We start from the raw sequence: 17571 nt of genomic DNA, 5'->3' as shown, positions 1-17571 counted from the left end.
TGGCCCCGCCCTCCCCGCGAGGCTCCGCCCCGCGAGGCCACGCCCCGCGCGCCGGCGCGCTTCGCCCTTCCCCCTGCTCAGGGCCACCACTTCCGCTTCCGGTGCGGGCCGCGCACGCGCGCGCGCGCGAGCTCCGCGGTGGGAGGTGGCGACGAGCCGGTGAGTGGAGGTGGCGGGCCCCGTCCCTCGGGTTTCAGGCCTGCGTCAGCCCCAAGCGCCCGCGCCTCCGCCTCTCCCGGGCCCGCCGCGCCCCTCGGCCGGGCTCCGGCCCCGAGGGCGCCCCGCCCGCCCCCCCCGCTGGCCGCGCCGGCTTCAGGCCGCGCCCCTGCCTGGGTCTGGAGTCCGGACGCTCGGCGTCGGACCGGGCCGAGAACCGGGCCGCCAGCCGCCGACCCCGCCCCGTTGTCAGAAAGAGCTCGGCATGTGCCCTCAGGCTGCCCTCGTCCGCCCTCCGAGTCCCAACCCTCAGGTTCCGCCCCCGTCCGTCAGCCCTGCCCCCAACCGGCCCACCCCCTGCTGTCTGCCGGGCGGCTGACCCCCTTACAGCCCCTCCCTTTTCAGGCCCCTCCCTCGGACCCCAGCTGGTTCTGGCCTCTCCTCACAGCCCTACCCCCCGCCCCCGCCCTTCTGCCCCTCCCGCCCCCCCCCCCAAGCGACTGCCTTCCATTCCCCAACCGCAAACCACTAATCCGTAATGAAGCCCTTCCTACCTGCCTCACCCTCCATTCCCCTGCCCGCTCCTTCGGGGGTGGGGGGGGCATTCAGCTCGTCCCCTTCCTCGTGAGCACCTGCCCCGGTGACTCCAGCCTCTACCCCCCCCCCCCACGGCTGATTTCAAACACACGGCACCCCCAAAACCTCTCCTCCCTGACTCCAGCATGCTGGAATCAGGTGACCCCTTACCCGGGGCTGTTCACCCCCGAACCCCCTAAAGGTTTTCCAGGTATGCCAAGCTACTGGCCCAGGAGTCCCGAGGGCTACCGGGGGTGGTGGTGGGTGTTAATGCGTGCCCTTGCTAGCAGCAAGAAAGGTCAGCTGGTTGAGCCACTCCAGGGGCACTTCTACTTTGCCCTGTAGGGCCCCTAAGAGCGAGTTGGCACAGACTTTTGTAGTTCAAGCTGCTGCCTCCGCTGTAGTTTGCCCATGGCCAAACTTCCCCCCGGGAAGGGGGCTCCATCACTGCCTAGTGGTGGGCTCGGTGCCATCCGGGGCGCCCGCCCATCTGACAGGGCCGTGCCGGATCTCCTCCTTTCCCAGGTTGGGGGCCTCGGGCTCAGCCTCACCACCATGTGGCACGAGGCCCGCAAGCATGAGCGAAAGCTCCGTGGCATGATGGTGGACTACAAGAAGCGGGCGGAGCGGCGGCGGGAGTACTACGAGAAGATCGTAAGTCACCCAGGGAGGGTCCCCAAGAAGGGAGGAGGAGGGAGGCCTGAGATGTGGGAAGCTGCTCCCCATCTCGTCGGTGGCAACCAGAGGGACGCTGGCCCTGGTGGCTCCAGAGGGTGGCAATGGGGTGAGTGGTAAGGAGGCCTGTCTCGGTGGCCCTGGGAACAAAGCTGATGTCAGAGCGACCACCTCTGGAGCCAGGCCACCTGTCTGCTCTCCGCCATCTTTCCCCGGGGCGCCCAGAGCTCTGCCGTCCTTGAGGTTGGGCTTGGCACCCAGTAGGTGCCATCTCTGTTCACTGCACCAGGAATGCCCAAACCCCATCCCGCAGCCTAAAAGGTTTTTGCGGTCTGGCCGCTGCCTGCCTGGAAGCTTTGTTGGTCGGCGGGCCCTGCCTGCCTTGGGTTCTGTCTCTGTCCTGGTCTGGCCGCTGCCAGCCTGGAAGCTTTGTCCGTTGGCCGGCCCCACCTGCCTTGGGTTCTCTCTCTGCCCTCAGGCCTGTTTGCTTGTCATCCCTTTCCCTTAAGCCCCCGGCTGCAGTCCTGTTAGGGGGTCTCCTGGAAGTGGGCTTGGGAGCAGTGTTACCATGGAGCCCTGCATCACTGTCCCTTGCCCCAGCCTCTCTCATCTGTCCCCTCCAGGCCATGCTCAGAGTGGCCAGAGAGCTTTCCAAAGCCCACAGCTGACCTCTTCTCTCCCCTGCTCAGCTGCCTCTGTTGCTCCCCAGTGCCCTTAGGAAAATGCCCAGTTTCCTTAACAGCCACTGAGACACTACGTGGTCAGGCTCATGGCTGGCAAGACCTGCAGTCACACCAGTTGTGTTCTGCCTGGCCCTGGGTTCGCTGTTGCTCCCCTGTAGTGCCTGCTTAGGCCTTGTGGGGAAGCCTTCCCACCTCCTAAAAGCCAAGTGCTCCCCCCACCCCCCACCCCCCGAGTGCTGGCCCAGCTCCCTGCCTTTCCCCTCGGGAGAGAACTTAGCATGAGCCTACGTTCTTGTAGTTCGTGTTTGCATCCAGTATTTGGCCCACTGAATATGGTCTGAAAGAATTGGTGAATAACAGCGTTAACAAACTGCACCTATCACTGCTGGGACTTGCCGCTTGCGCAGAGTCTGGCTTGGTGTCAGCTCGGCCCCAGTAGCTGCCCAGGTGCCGAGTGCGTGCTCAGGACAGGACTAAACGGGGGGGAGGAAAACTCTTCACTGCCACAGAGTCGATCTCGACTCGCAGCCTATAGGACAGAGTAGATCTGCTCCTGTGGGTGTCTGAGACCATCGCTGTAGCCACAGAATGGCTGGTGGTTTGGAACTGCTGACTTAGCAGGCAGGAGCCCCATGAGTAAAATCCCCCTGCTCCACCAGCGCTCCAGGTGAATTGTGGGTAGCTGCTATCAATTTGCTCCTGACACATGGCCAGCCCGTGTGAGTGGAAAGAACCGTGGCAGTGCCCACGCTGTCGTCTGTGTAGCAGGAGCCCACATGGGACAGTGGTTCCGAGAGTGGCTGCTAAGTGAGAGGCCAGTAGTGCAGACCCGGCAGCTGTACCCGGGGAGCAAGCTGAGGCGCTCTGCTTCCTTAGAGATTCCAGCCTCAGGAGGCGCCCAGGGCGATGGGCCCTTCTCTCTCCTGTCCCATCCCTGCACTGCCTCCACGTCAGCTGGCCTGTCTTCTGCGTTTCTGCAGTGTTCCTTTATTTCATCTCCCAGGGGGCTTCGAACCACCCACCTTTTGGCTCGAAGCTCAGTGTCTAGCCACTGCACCGGGTCTCTTGTTCCAGGACCCCACACTGCCCTTGATTGGGGGCCCCTGGCGTGGCGGAGCCGGTGCCTGCTGCCACTGTCTGTCCATTCTAGTCCTAGCAGGCCTGGGGTAGGGGGGCAAGTGAGGGGACCTTGGAGAGAGAGCCCTGTCATAGGTGGTGAGGCTTGGGCACGAAGCCCTTGGACCCTGTCATCAGGGAAAGGCAGCTCCGAGGCTTGGGTGTCTGGTGAGGCAGAGTCGGGGGTTGGCTGAGGGAGTGGGGCTCTAGATGAGGTAGAGGTGGACAGCCCACGGTGGCCACCATCTTGAAGATGGCCAGGGACCGGATGGGAAGCATTGCGGGCTCTATCGTCCACGAGGTCACTGCTGCGACTCAGAGCCGGCGAGAGTGGCAGAGGGCAGCAGCTGGGTGCCGGGGACAAGCAGTGATCAGTGACCAGTGGTGGCAGATGTGGGCTGCTCCCTCGTATCGGGCCTGGGGGGTTTGGTGAGTGGGGGCCTGGACAGGATCGAAACTACCGCTGCTGGGTCCCACAGTGCATGAAAAGGAAATGGGACCTGGGCTCCTGCTGGCCTGGGACACCAGGAAGCTCAGAACACTGCCCTCCCACCCAGACAGTGGTGACAGCTGTCCCTCTCGCCAGATGACGGGGGCATAATGAGTGCTGTGTGGTCTAGGCCGTACAAGTGGCCGTTGTCCCTGGGCGGACGTGACCGGCATTAAGAGCTGGCAGTGGAGATGGTGGGGTGGTGGCTGCTGGGGGGTGGGGGTGCAAGGGGGGCTGCGTGCCTGGGTCTCTCCAGAGCTGGGTCCTTGGCTCTGGTTTGCTCCTTGGGCCCTGCTCTCCCTCTGCCCGTGCCAGCTCCCCTTAGGTAAAGAAATGGAACTCCCTGTAGTGGGACGTTGAGAAGGAGGCAGGTGACAGCCCTTCCTGCTGGACGCATTCCTTGGCTGTCCAGCCTGGGTCAGGGGACTGGCCCAGCTCAGCACTGCCCATGCCACTACTCGGTAGTCGCTGTCTGGAGGAGGGTTACCGGGCATGTGCCGTCACTGGCATGTCCACCATCAGTGCTGACCCCAGTGGAACAAACAGGTGGCCTTGGGAACTCCAGTTGTGTCTGATGCAAGAGGCATGCCGGCGAGTTGTGAGGTGTGGGCTGGGGCTCAGGGCCCTCCGGGTGCATGCACGGTCCCCGTCTGGCTTGGTGGTGGTATGTCATCTCAGGCTACTGCCCTTGCCCCTGCTGAGCTTCACTTTGCCCAGCTCTGACCTGAAGGAAGGGAGGAAGAGCCCTCATTCTCCCGTGTGGGGGGTTCCCCGGAGGTGAGCGCGTGGTAATGGAGCTCAGCTGCGCGCTGGGAGGCTGGAGGTTCAAGGCCCCCCCCAGAGATGCCTCAGAAGAGAGGCTGGCAATCCACTGTCCCAGAAGAGCAGCCATTAGAGACCCTGCTGTGCATCGGCCGGCTGCCTGGGGTAGGCAGCTTGGTTGCTGGCTGGGAGATGGAAACCGTCCTGGGTGACCTTGGACTGCGAGATGTACCAGTTCCAGAGGCTTCCTCCGGCCGTTGGGCCCTGCATTCCGGTCCTCACCCCCAGCCTCGAGAGTCTGCCCTACCAGCAGCTTCCCCGCCCTGGCTGGAGCAGGGACAACCCATAGTGACCCTTGAGCCCTGGCTGCCATCAGATCTGGGCACACAGCCTGGAAGAGCACTGGGGTATCTTGGCGGGCAGCGTGTGTGTATGTGTGTGCGCACGTGTATGCATGTGTGTTTTGGGGTGTAGGGAAGGTGGGAGAAGACTGGATGAGGTGCTGGACCCCAGGCAGTGGTCCAGCCTGGTCCAAACATGAACGTGGTCACTGTGGCAGCATCCCCCTAAGCTCCTGCTGGGAGCCCCTTCCAGGCCCCAGATGCGAGGTAAATGCAGGCGGGGGTGAGGTGGGGGGCTGAGGGGTTCCTTGGACAGCTGCCCTGAGGCCAGCTCTGAGCTGCTGAGGGATCAGTCCAGGGCTGGAAACCGTCCCTGGGTCTCCAGCTCCTCATCTTGGCGTCTTAAATCGGACCCCCACACCGTGCTGCCCGAGTGTCTAACGTGAAGGCAGGGCGGGTTTAGCAGGTCGGGAGGTGGGGGTGGGGAGGGCGGGGGAACGGACACACAGTCATCACCACAGTCAGTTCCAGAAGCTTTTCCCAAGGAAAGTCCAGCCTTCGAGTCATGGAGCGAGGCAGCGCGTCCCCGTGCTGCTGCGTGCCTCATGGGAACGGCGTCTTCATGGTGCCGCCTTGGTGACCGGCCTCTGCTGGGCTGTCCTGGCCAGGGGCCTGTGTGTGCTTGTCAGCTCCTCAGGATGCTGGCCACATTGATTGTTGTCCCCTTTGGGCTGTCCTGAGCCCTTGCTGCTACCAGCCCTCGGGGACGAGTGCTCGTGGGGAGACACAGTTTCTCTCCTGCAGGTGGGGCTGCGGGCACCACGAGCAGAATTGCTGGGCCAGCAGACGTTCAGGTGTTCCTGGGTGGCACACTTGTTGAAGCGCTAGACCACCAACAGGGAGTTTGCCATCAAACCCACCCGGCCTCTCCCACTGGCAGTCTGCTTCTGGAAGGTCCCATCCTGGGAGTGCTGTGGGGTGGGTGACCCTACCCTGCAGCCTGGGGCCGGGGCATCTACAGCAGCTGGGAAATTCTGTGACCACCTTTCCCTGTGAGGAGGCCTGAGGGCTCACTGGTTAAGTGCTCGGCTGCTGACCCCAAAGTGGGCAGTTTGGACGTGGCAGTCTGCGTCCTCAGAGGTGGCCGCTCGGCAGCTTTCTGGGGCCGTGGACTGGGCTGGATAGCCCCGGTTGCAGCTCGCGGGTCTCGGTCAGTTTCACTTCTGTGGCCAGAGCCCTCCCAGCAGCTCGGCTTTGGTCTGCAGTGCCTGGGACTGGCGATCGTGGAACAGCTCGGCCCTATGCTCTCGGCTGGGCCTGGGGCCCGGGGAGGGGCGCCTGGAGCCCTGCTATTGGGAGCAGGGTCCTGCTGGCGCAGGAGATGGGAACCAGGTGGGTACCTCTTGCCACCACCGAAGAGGAGGTGGTTCCCTGTTCCCAGAGACTGGGTGCCCCTGGCCTTCGTGGGAATGCAGAGGTGGCTGCGCTGCTATGCTTGACGGTGGCGGGTCGAGTTTGGCACCTGTGGGGGGTGACCTGGCCTCTGTGTGTCCCTGTAGAAGAAGGACCCAGCCCAGTTCCTGCAGGTGCACGGCCGGGCTTGCAAGGTGCACCTGGATTCTGCTGTCGCCCTGGCTGCTGAGAGCCCCGTGAACATGTAAGACAGGGCAGGGCTGTGACTGACAGCGGGCACAGGAGGGAGCGGAGACCCCAGGATCTGGGCAGACTTGGGGACTTAGGGGTGGGGGTGCTTGGCCTGTGTGTGAGGGTGACTGCCCCAGGCTTAGGATAGTAGTGGGGCTTTGGGAAGGTGGTCCTGAGTGGGCCTTGGAGTGCTGGCAAGGGGAGGTGAGGGCCCCGAGGCTTAGGGGAACAAGGAGTGGATTTCCAGGGGGCACATGGGGCTTGGTCAAGTTCCCCACTGCTACTGATCAGGAGACTCGGCCTGGTGCCCCCAGGGTCGCCTAGCCACCCACTCTCCAGGTGCCAGGGCACAAGGGGTGGGCTCACTGGAGAGCCTGGCACAAGGATCTGAGTGGCTGAGGGCCAGCGGCCGGAAACAGGTGCCCTGTGTTGTGGGGGTGGGGAGCCAGAAGCAGTGTCCGTCTGTCTCCCCAGGATGCCCTGGCAGGGAGATACCAACAACATGATCGACCGGTTCGATGTCCGCGCCCATCTGGACCACATCCCCGACTACACCCCGCCACTGCTCACCACCATGTAAGCCGCCTCCCAGTGCAGCTCTGTCCCCGGCCCGCTCCTGGGAGGAAGGTGGGTGGGTTCTCCCTTCTCCCACTGACCTCGAGATCTCGACCTCCCCAAAGCTCCCCAGAGCAGGAGTCGGACGAGCGGAAGTGTAACTACGAGCGCTACCGTGGCCTGGTGCAGAATGACTTTGCCGGCAGTGAGTGACCAGGAGGGGAGCGGCTGGGCGGGCCAGCGAGAAAGCGTGAGCCGGCACTTCCACGCAAGGGCTGCGCCTCGGCTCCCAGCCCAGTTGCTCTGGGCTCGGCCTAGCTCTCGGGCTGGTACAGGAGGCGTATGTGGAGTTGAGGTCTCCTCGTAGTCTGTCTGGAGCTCCAGGGGGTGGTGGGTGGGTACATGTTGAGCAGTTTGGAACCACCAGCTGCTCTTGGGAGAGATTCTGGCAACCCACAGAGGCAGTCTTGCTCTGCCCTGTAGGGTCACTGTGGGTCGCGCTTGACTTAATGGCAGTGAGTTTTGAGAGTCACAGTCCACATCCCCCATGCCTCCCAGACCCGGAGATGGAGCTGCGCCCTGCCCACGGGGCATCTGGGCACAGCTCTGCAGGAGGACCAAAGGAGGCTTGGGTTGAGACAGCCCCAGTTGGCGCAGTGATGCCAACTGATGAGTTGGCATTTGGGAGCAGATCTTTCGTTCTTGGGTCAAAGGTCTTCATGACAGGGGTCCCAAAACAGAAAGGGAAGTGGGGTGGGGGGCAGGACAACTGGTCTCTGTTTACCTGGAGTAACAGGAAGGATAGTCAGGAATGGGAGGAGGAGATGGACTGTGTGCCTCATGGCCTCCCTGGAACGTCTCTCTCCTGTGCCACGAGACTGGACAGACTAGATGGTGCCCGGCTCCCATGACTCTGTGAAAGGTCAGAGGGGCATAGTCTCACTGCCTTGGGAACCTGTGAATGGTTGACAAAACGCCTCCAACAGCTCACGATCGTTTAGCTTCACTAGTAGAGAGCAGGTGTGTGTGTGTGTGGGGGGGGTGCCTGCCCTGAACAACATGCTCTTTTGAGGAACATTCTGTTCTTTTAAGAGCCGTCTAGGAGGGATCAGAGTGACAACAGTAACCAAGGTGACTGCAGAAACCGAAGGGACAGGCCAGGGCCTGGGTGTGAGTGGGGAGACACCGCTTAGCACAGGAGACTGAGTGTGGTTGTATGCCTCACCACGAGTCTTCGAGGCCGTCAGGTTGTTGTCCAAGGTGTTGCCGCACATGTGTGTGTGTGTGTGTGTGTGTGTGTGTGTGTGTGTTTCGGCAAAGTGGTTCAGCACTCGGCTGCTAACCCCAAAGTCAGTGGTGGGACTTCTCCCTCCCCCCCCCACCCCGGCCGCCCTGGGGAGAAAGGTGAGGGGCAGTTCTGTCCCGTCCTTCGCTGCCAGTGGGCATCGACACCGCGCTGGCCGCCGTGTTGGTTCGGTTTGGCCACAGACACGTCCCGTCAACAATAGTAGAAACGGCCTCTACCTATCAAAAGTTGGAAACAGAGGTTGCGCCCCTGTCTGAGGCCACGGGGCGGCTGGGGGCGGGGGGTCAGGTAGTTCCTGCGTGCCAGCAAACACATGCTGCCTTCTCGGGGCTCGGCCGTCCCGTCCTGTCCCCCTCCCCGCGGCTGGCTGGCGGCTGACGGCGCGCATGCGCTTGCCTCGCCACAGTCTCGGAGGAGCAGTGTCTCTACCAGATCTACATCGACGAACTCTATGGGGGCCTGCAGAGACCCAGCGAGGACGAGAAGAAGAAGTGAGTCGGGGCCGGAAGCCCATCGGGCCGGTTTCACCCGCCCTCTGCTGGGCTGCTTCCCCACGGGGCGGCTGGGGGCTCCCCAGGCCGGTGAGGTGCCTTGGCTAGAACCAGAGTGGGCATCCCTCCCTGCGTCTCAGTGCCCTCCCCTGTAAACTGGGTCTCCACTGGGGGCACAGTCGAGAGGATGGTTAGAAGTCAGGCCATACTCAGTGCCCGGCCCACAGTCCACAGGGGGATCTGGATCGAATGTCTACGGCACTTACGGGGCTCCCACCACGGAGACCAGCATTTTCTTGGGTCTCCTGGGTGACCTAAGGCCTTGCTGACCCCACCCCCATTCCAGCCATTGGGAGCTTCTGATCAACCCAATCTGAGACAGGCACAGTGGCGCCTCATGAGGCGCCCACCCCTCAGCCTGGGTGGGTGCACAGTGTGGTCTCTGAGATGGCTCTATCCCTGGTCCTCCTGAGACCCCGTGCCCTGAGAAGTTCTCAGCTCTTCTGGGGAGCATCGGGGCCCAAGCAGGCCTCGGTGAGAGCTGGGCCCCAGGAGACGAGAGGGCACTGGGCCGTGCTAAACCAGACGGTTCCTGAACACAGGAAGAGCTGGCCTGGGAGCGTGGAGGTTGTGGGAGACCACCTCCTGGCTGGCACCCCAGCTCTGCCTGCCCCACTGATGCTGCTGCTCCTCCCCCCACTCCAGGCTGGCGGAGAAGAAGGCGTCCATCGGCTACACCTATGAGGACAGCACGGTGGCCGAGGTAGAGAAGGCGGTGGAGAAGCCGACCGAGGAGGAGTCGCCGGCCGAGGAGGAGGAGAGCAACTCGGATGAAGATGAGGTCATCCCCGACATCGGTGGGGTCCCCTCTCTGCCCTCCCCACCCCCAGTCCCTGGGCATCATTTCTGTGTCTTGTCCCTTACCCTGTGGGGCACCCTGCCGTCACGAGCCCTGCCTCCTGCCCGCTGCACCCCCCACCCCATGCTGCCTTTGCTTCCCCCACCCCTGTTCTACACCCCCCCCTCTTCCCCTCTCTCCCTTATGGCCATCTTTGCTCAGCAAGGTCTGGCTCTCTCTGCCCTCTGCCTTTGGGCTTGGTGCTTCTGTAGCATCGGCTAGCCCTGGTGTGTGGGGCCATGCCCCCTGTGCCTCGGCCCCCCTCCCCACTGTGCCACCCTCACGTGGCCCATCCAGCTGCAGCATCTGTCTCCTCCTGCCTCCTCCATCCCTCTCACCCCAGAGCCAGACCCTACTGGCTCACCTCCCCCAGGACCTGCGCTTTCCATCCATCGGCCCCCAGACCTCCACCCACAGCCCACTGGAGTCCTCTCTGCCTGCCCCCACTGCCCTTCCCTTCCCCACCTGTCCTTGAGGTGTGTGGTCTCCCTGCTGGCCACCAACACGCTAGACCTGATCTCTCTGAAGAGTCTGGGAGGCTGGTGGGCGCCCCTGGCCTCCTCCCGGGGCACTGTCCCCTCCCCCCAGTCCCTGCGATGGGGCAGCCACCCCTGACGGCCCTTCTCTTGGTGCAGACGTGGAGGTGGACGTCGATGAACTGAACCAGGAACAGGTGGCAGATCTCAACAAGCAAGCCACAACCTATGGCATGGCCGACGGCGACTTTGTCAGGTGAGGGCCTGCCCGCCCCTCCTCTTGCTGGACTCCCAGCCTGGTGGACAGACAGCGCCCCCTGGTGGACAGGCATCACTCCTCAGCTCCACACCTGACCTCCAGAGCTGGCCCTTCTCAGGAGACCTCACAGAACTATGAGGGGACGTGGGGCCAACTCAAGTCTGCATGGTCCACCCAGGCTCCCTCATCAGGGAAGACGCATGGCCTCCTTGCAGCCCCTGAGCCCTGCCTGGCCTCTTGGTCCTACTCTCTGAGGCCTGCCCCTCCCTCAGGACTGCTCTTGGTGGACCGCCCTGCCTACCCTGGGCACAGCTCAGCTTTCTTCCTGTCCTGTTAGGTCTCTGCTGCCCCTGTGCTTCCGGTCCCCTCCCCTCCGTCCCAGTTTTCACCACCCAACAGACAGGCAGGTTGTCTGTCTGTGCCCCCTTCCCCACCACCCCTGGGATGCCCCTGGGGGCCCAGGGGGCTTCGTGGGCACCCCCGCACCTACAAAGCGTGGGGGACTCTGGGCTGGCATGAGCCCCCTTGCTTTCCCTGCCTGTGACACCCCTTTGTGTCCCTGTGACCCTCACGTCAGGATGCTCCGGAAAGACAAGGAGGAGGCGGAGGCCATCAAGCACGCCAAGGCCCTGGAGGAGGAGAAGGCCATGTACTCGGTGAGGAGCGGGGCTGTCGGCGAGGGGACCCGGGGGCAGCCGGCTCGGGGCTCCTGTGCTCACCTGGTGACCTCACCGCAGGGCCGGCGTTCCCGGCGCCAGCGCAGGGAGTTCCGGGAGAAGCGGCTGAGGGGCCGCAAGATCAGCCCACCCAGGTAGGGGGCTTCTTCCAGGTATGACAGCCTGCATTGGGGAGCTCGGCTCGGGGGCTCGGCGTTCCAGCCCCACAGGGGTATCTCCTGGGCCAGCAGTGGGTATCCCCAGCAGAGGTTAGGGTGGGAGTGGCCTCTTGATAGCACTGTGTCCTGCCCGAGGTTCCCACAGGGACATCTTGGGGCAGGTTTGGATGAGGTGGTGTGGCCGCGGTGAGCCTGCTCACAGCCTCGTGGGCCTGTGCGCCCCGTGCTGTTCAGGGAAGCCATGGCGGGCTTCGGATGGCTTCAGTCACGGGGTGTGGTGGGTCTGACTGTGTGCCCTCACGGGCAGCGATTTTCTCCTGTCAGTGAAGGAGGCGTGGACACTGGGGCCTGACCTTGGGTTTGCGTCCTGTTCCTTTATCAAGACGTGGAGCCAGGACCCCAGGAGCAGAACGGGTGTGGGGCAGGGAGAGGGAGGAGCAGACCTGGTCTGAGGGGCAGCCTGCCAAGTGACCAACGCTGCCCAGCATCGGGTGGTCTGGGGCGTTGTTTGCAGGTGGGCCGAGGACGGGGGGCAGAGCTGGGTAGAGAAATCAAGGCAGGAGGCTGTCCCCCAGCCCCAGCCTCTCCTGGCTGCCCAGTGCCAGGCTCGGGCCTCCAGGCTGAAGCTGGGGGAGAGGACGCAATTCCACTACCCCTTCAACCTCAACCCCTCCTTGTCCCCACCCTGTTCTTTCTAGCTATGCCCGCCGAGACAGCCCCACCTACGACCCCTATAAACGGTGAGTCCTGGGGTCCAGGAGCGAGGCGTGGGGGTCTGGCACTCACTGCAAGTTCTCTCATGGCACTTGGTGGACCCTGATTTTGTTTTCCTGATGGAAAGCTCCTGTGGTTCCCTGTTCTCAGTGCTGGGTGAGCTGAGGCCGTTTAAGGTCAGCAGTTCACACTCAACAGTGAGGACAGTGATGTCATTTGTTCTTCTGAAGATTGACAGCCCCAAGACCCTCTAAGGGGTGTCTGTGCGTCAGTCTGGTGGTAAAAATGACCACGCACCGCAGGCAGCAGACTCACACATCCAAAGGTCCCTGTGCCCGTGGCTCCCAGAGCGTGGCCTGGGGGAGGGGTAGGGGCAGGCAGGCTGGGAAGCCACGTGAGTGAGCCTGTGCCCTCTGCTCCACAGCTCACCCTCGGAGTCCAGCTCGGAGTCCCGCTCCCGCTCCCGCTCCCCGACCCCTGGCCACGAGGAGAAGATCACCTTTATCACCAGCTTCGGGGGCAGCGATGAGGAGGCAGCGGCTGCAGCCGCAGCAGCGGCCGCCTCAGGGCCCACCACAGGGAAGCCCCCTGCGCCCCCCCAGCCTGGCGGCCCCGCACCGGGACGTAATGCCAGTGCCCGGTCGGTAACGCTCAAGCCGCCCGCCCTACGCCCCGGCCACAGAGGGGGGGACTCGGGGAGGTGGGGGGCCACAGTCCAGGACCCGGCTGACCACCCCTCCGTGCCCCGCCTGCAGCCGCCGCTCTTCCTCCTCCTCCTCCTCCTCTTCCTCCTCCTCCTCCGCCTCGAGGACCTCCAGCTCCCGCTCCAGCTCCCGCTCCAGCTCCCGCTCCCACCGTGGCAGCGGCTACCACCGCTCCTCTGGCCGCCACATCAGATCTCGCTCACGATCTCGTTCCTGGTCCCGCTCCCACTCCCGCTCCCGGCGCTACTCACGCTCCCACAGCCGTGGCCGGCGCCATTCCGGGGGAGGCTCTCGGGACGGACACCGCTACTCCCGCTCGCCCGCCCGCCGCACAGGCTACGGGCCGAGGCGCAGAAGCAGGTGGGTGTGGGCCGAGCCCAGGCGCCCGCTTTGGAGCAGGGGGTGGGTGTGAGGGGGAAACTTCTGCAGTTGAGGTCCTGGCTCAGGGCACGGAGCTGCGCGGGCACCTATGGCTTGTGCTGAGGGCGCAGGCCTGGGCTGGAAGCCCCTGGCTACGGCTGAGTGGGGACAGGGTGCAGCCCTCACTGAGGTGAGGTGTCTGGGAAGGTGTGGTGTGGTGGGGGGTTGCCAGAGGGGCTGGGAAGGCTCTGGGGGCACAGCAGCTGAGCGCTGACTCTGGAGGCCCCGCTGGCTTATGGGTCCCTGTCTGCCTGTGTTGCGATGTTGGCTACTGGGGGTGCAGGGGACAGGAGGGTTTGGCTGGGAAAGTGGAGGACCAGTGCTGTGACCTGGGAGGCGGCGGCTGTGCTTGCCCCTGAGCAGAGCGTCTGGCTCAGTGCTCCGTGTCTGCCATCAGCCTGCATCTTGTCCGCCTGCTCCGGAGGGAGGGCCTGAAGAAGGCTGAGCACATCCCAGGCTTGCTTCTGGGTCGCACTCTGCAGCTGGTTCACGGTGATGGCAGGAGAGCAGGGAGGGGCGGAGTGTGGCTTAAGCGGGAGGAGGGGGGAGCCTGGACACTAGACAAGGCCACCCTGCTCCCTGCCCTGGGAGCCTGACGCAGGCAGCTGAGCAGGGCACTGCAGCAGGAAGACATGGAATAGGGCCCTGGAGCTGAGGGGGCACTGCTGGGCGACCTCTGGAGGGTCCCTGGGCCGCCATGCAGGCCTTGGGGAGGGACATGGGCACCCCCCGGCCTCAAGGCCCTTTGTCCTGCCCCCAGGAGCCGCTCACGCTCTGGGGAGCGGTACAGACGGGGTGCCCGGCACCACAGCAGCAGCCGCAGCCGCAGCAGCTGGTCCCTCAGCCCGTCCCACAGTCGCAGCCTGACACGCAGCAGCTCGCCATCGCCCCCAAGGGAAAAGCTGGCCAGGCCGGCGGCGTCCCCTGCTGTGGGCGAGAAGCTGAAAAAGTGAGCAGGCTGGGTTGGGCCCTGGGGACAAAGGCTGGTGGCCTGGGTGGGGTGGGCATCGGCTGTCCATTTGAAGGGAACCTGAGCTGCCCAGACTTAGCCACAACCTATCCTAGGGTTTCTGAGGGGACCCAACTGTGTCTTGGGCGGGGTTGAAGGTACAGCCTTCTCTGGTGTGTGTGTGGTGGGCGGGCACTGCCCCTGTGGTGGGTCTGAAGGTGGAGTCTTGAGCTAGCTCAAGCTGTGTGGGACCAGGCAGGGGTGGAAGCTGCCCACTCCCTCTGGTCACCCATGCCATCTGCCCTGCACCCTCTGCCCCCAGGACCGAGCCTGCCGCTGGTAAAGAGACAGGAGCTGCCAAAGTCAGTAAGAATGTGGAACTCGCCCGTCTAACTCCCACCAGCAGCAGTGCCCGCGAGCTGGGCCCGGTGGGCCTGCAGGGGCTCGACTGGGTGGGGGTGGGGGTGGGAGAGCCAGCCCCAGGGGTGGGGGGTCCAGGGGTGTCCTGCCTCCTTCTCTGACCGTGCAACTCTCCCCGAGCATCCCAGAACCTGGTGGCAGGTGTGCATAGCCTGCCCCTCATCCCACTCGACCCCACCCCCAAGTCCCAGGCTCTTAGCTGAGGTGGGCGGTAAGTGCTCCCGGATGCCCACCCTGCCCTGTCTCTTCTCCCCTCCCCCAGCCCAAGCTGACGCCGCAGGAGAAGCTGAAGCTGCGGATGCAGAAGGCCCTGAACAGACAGTGTGCGTGTCCCCTTCCCCACCCTCCATGAGTGGCCCGATGAGGCTGGTCCTTTGCTCTAGTGTCCTCTGGGAGGAGGTGGGTGCAGTGAGCGCTGAGGGTAACTGCCTGTCCCTCCTGCAGTCAGGGCGGATAAGAAGGCGGCCCAGGAGAAGATGATTCAGCAGGAACATGAGCGACAGGTACCGGACACCGTGCTGGGTGGGACACCGTGGAGCACACGTGGCTGTTGGGGGGCAGGGGGACATGCCTCACAGCCTCTCTCCACAGGAGCGGGAGGATGAACTGCGCGCCATGGCCCGGAAAATCCGCATGAAGTAAGCCACTGTCTCTGTCCTCCTCCCTGCACCCCACCCTGCCCCCGAGAGGGTTCCCCAAGGCAGGCCTCAGGGCTGAGCAGACTGGCCATCTCCAGCCCCGTTTTCGCCCTCCTTCCATCCCAGAATTGGTGTGGCTCTGAGGGCCACTCGCATGCCATCACTAGCCTGCCATCACTAGCCTGCAGGGGGCGGCTCGGACCCACCCAGAGGCTTCTGTGAAAGCCTGTGGAGCAGGTCTACCTGCTTCCTGCCGGCACCTGGAGAGAGAGGTTCCCACCTTCGCCCCAGTCTCAGGGCCTCCTGCTGCTTTGTGCTCTGCTAGCTTGGAGGCCTGCCCTGCTCATCCCCCAACCCACCCCGGCTGACAGCCGCAGCCCTGCCCCCCCTGATGCGCGGGCTGTCTGCTCGCTCCCTTGCGGGTGGGCTGCTGGCAGCGGCCACTCCAGCTATGGCCTCAGGGCCTGGGCCTTGAGCATAACCTACGGTGCTCTCGAGAGGGAGCTGCCAACCACTGTCCACCTGCCTGGGTCCTGCCCAGTGCTGGGACACTAGGCTCCTCTTTGCCTCCTGATGTTTGACCTTGCCTGCAGTGTGGACAGTTGGGTCCTGTGAGACCTGGCCCTCCAGGGGCCGTGGGCTGGGCATTGGCGAGGGGTCAGCAAGTGGGGGGCCATGTTCTACTCTCAGTTTGGAGCAGGGGTGCTCATCCAGTGTGGCTGGGAGCGCCTGGCATGGAGGTCCTTGTGGACGGCATTCCTATTGTGTGCTGGGCTTCTAGGGCAGAGCGGCGGGCACAGTTCACTGCCCCTCATCCTGACCTCTGTCCCATGAGGGCCCTTTCTCAGGTCCCAGCCTCAGTTACTCAGATCAGGGCCAGGCCTGGAGAAGGCACCCCGAAGCGGAGCCCCTTCATGCTGACACTCGGAACACGCAGGTCCCTGTGCCCAGGCTGGCATCCTGAGCTGGGCACTGATGGAACCACCACCCACTCCCCTGGCACCCTACCACTCTCCCCTCTGACCTGGGCCTCTGCTCATTATGGGTGCAGCTGACTCCCACTGCCCCGCTTGTGTTCCGAGGGGAGAGGGGCCCCCTTGCCCCTTGACCACCTCCCTACCTCCTTGCAGGGAGCGGGAGCGCCGGGAGAAGGAGAGGGAAGAGTGGGAACGTCAGTACAGCCGGCAGAGCCGCTCACCCTCCCCCCGCTACAGTGAGTGACCTCTCCCTCCCCACCCACCCACACGGGCTGCCTGTCCAGAGCCCTTTGCCTGCGGTCCATGACCTGTGATTGCTTCAGCCAGAGCCCATCCCAGGGGTGGGGTGGGGCGGCAGGTCCCCTGCCTAACCTGTCTGGAGGGCATCCAGCATCCATGCCATCTCTGGACTTCTGTCTCACCCTCCTCTCTTCCCAGGTCGGGAATACAGCTCTTCCCGGAGGTAAGCCAGGCAGCCTTCCCTCCCCTTGCCCTCGCATTTGGTGGGAGGGCCCAGACCTGACACGCACACGCATGCACACAGACGCCCGCCCGCTGCAGTCCCAGCCTCACCTGGGTCTAGATAGAATTGCCTCGCCTTTCTGCTCAGAGCTGGTGGTGGGCTTGAACGGCTCCTCCCTGCAGCCCCCAACCCGTCTGCCCCACTAAAGTCATCCAGGCCTCGGGGTTTGCAGCGTGCTGGGGGTCGGGGGAGGCGTTAGGTGTCAGGCTCCTGGCTCACGAGGTCACCCCTCTCTTTTCTAGGCGATCACGGTCCCGCTCTCGAAGCCCCCATTACCGGCACTAAGCACAAGGGGGCGCGCTGTGGAGGGTCTGGACTGTGGGGGACTGGGTTCCAGCTGCCATGCTACTGGCTCTCTTCTCTGGTGAAATAAAGATGAACGTTATTTAACTGCCCTTCCTGCCTCAGTGTGGTCTGGGGGTGGGGTTCAGGGCACATCCTTGTGGAACAGATAGGAGCGTCCCCGTCTCACAGAAGCCCGATGCCTGGCCAGCACAGGGCCAGCACGCTGCTGCTCAGAGATGCCGTGTGGGCCGCAGAGTGGAGGTGAGGGCCGCGACAGGCTGTGGGAGGGCCCAGGCCTGCCTGCAGGTGTGGACAGGGCACCGGCCTGCACCCCGCACAGAGCCTGGGCAGGGACTCTCTTTGCCCAGGGGCCTCTGGCGACAGGTCCAGGCCGCTCCCCGCCCTCGCCTCGGCCCCTGCCCCGGCCTCACCCACACGGGGAACCGGGAGCGCGGCTTCCCGTGCCAGCCGCCCCAGGCGCAGGGGGCCGGCCTTGTCCTTCACCCCCTCACCCCAAACCGGTCTGTCCAGCCGTCCACCCCAAGCAGGGGAGCCTCCCACCCCACCTCAGATACCAGCCCCCCCAAAAAAAGAGTCCGCGCCAGCACATGGGGGGCCGAGAAGGCTCGGTTTACTGGAACAGGGAGGGCAACAAGGTTACAAATATCACATGAAAGG

At 64.1% G+C, this 17571-nt stretch overlaps 1 protein-coding gene across 3 annotated transcripts; it reads left to right on the top strand.

Annotated features, from left to right (window-relative positions):
• Positions 1-104: 104 nt before the first annotated feature.
• CLASRP (CLK4 associating serine/arginine rich protein) lies at positions 105-16998 on the top strand. 3 transcript variants are annotated; one of them, XM_075536855.1, is made up of 21 exons: positions 105-159; positions 1258-1386; positions 6359-6456; positions 6918-7019; positions 7124-7203; positions 8711-8795; positions 9501-9652; positions 10329-10425; positions 11006-11084; positions 11166-11239; positions 11962-12003; positions 12402-12617; positions 12733-13041; positions 13862-14050; positions 14373-14412; positions 14733-14793; positions 14915-14973; positions 15062-15108; positions 16239-16321; positions 16524-16548; positions 16851-16998. In XM_075536855.1, the coding sequence occupies exons 2-21, from the start codon at positions 1288-1290 to the stop codon at positions 16891-16893; spliced, it is 1980 nt and encodes a 659-aa protein (XP_075392970.1). In that variant the 5' UTR covers positions 105-159; positions 1258-1287; the 3' UTR covers positions 16894-16998. The 3 variants fall into 3 exon arrangements, 1 of the variants encoding a protein (XP_075392970.1); XR_012780853.1 differs by lacking the exons at positions 16524-16548; positions 16851-16998 and having other exon boundaries at positions 14373-14416; positions 16239-16320; XR_012780852.1 differs by lacking the exons at positions 15062-15108; positions 16239-16321; positions 16524-16548; positions 16851-16998 and having other exon boundaries at positions 12402-13041; positions 14373-14416; positions 14915-14972.
• The last annotated feature ends 573 nt before the right edge of the window (positions 16999-17571 follow it).

This window comes from Tenrec ecaudatus, chromosome 18 (genome assembly GCF_050624435.1).
Source record: "Tenrec ecaudatus isolate mTenEca1 chromosome 18, mTenEca1.hap1, whole genome shotgun sequence".
NCBI lineage: Eukaryota > Metazoa > Chordata > Mammalia > Afrosoricida > Tenrecidae > Tenrec > Tenrec ecaudatus.
This window is presented reverse-complemented; position numbering and strand designations above follow the sequence as displayed.

Coding starts and splice junctions, on each gene's coding strand:
- CLASRP (XM_075536855.1), top strand. CDS start 1,288: ATGTGGCACGAGGCCCGCAAGCATGAGCGAAAGCTCCGTGGCATGATG. Junction 14,974..15,061: donor AGCAGGAACATGAGCGACAG/GTACCGGACACC, acceptor CTCTCTCCACAG/GAGCGGGAGGATGAACTGCG. Junction 15,109..16,238: donor GCCCGGAAAATCCGCATGAA/GTAAGCCACTGT, acceptor ACCTCCTTGCAG/GGAGCGGGAGCGCCGGGAGA.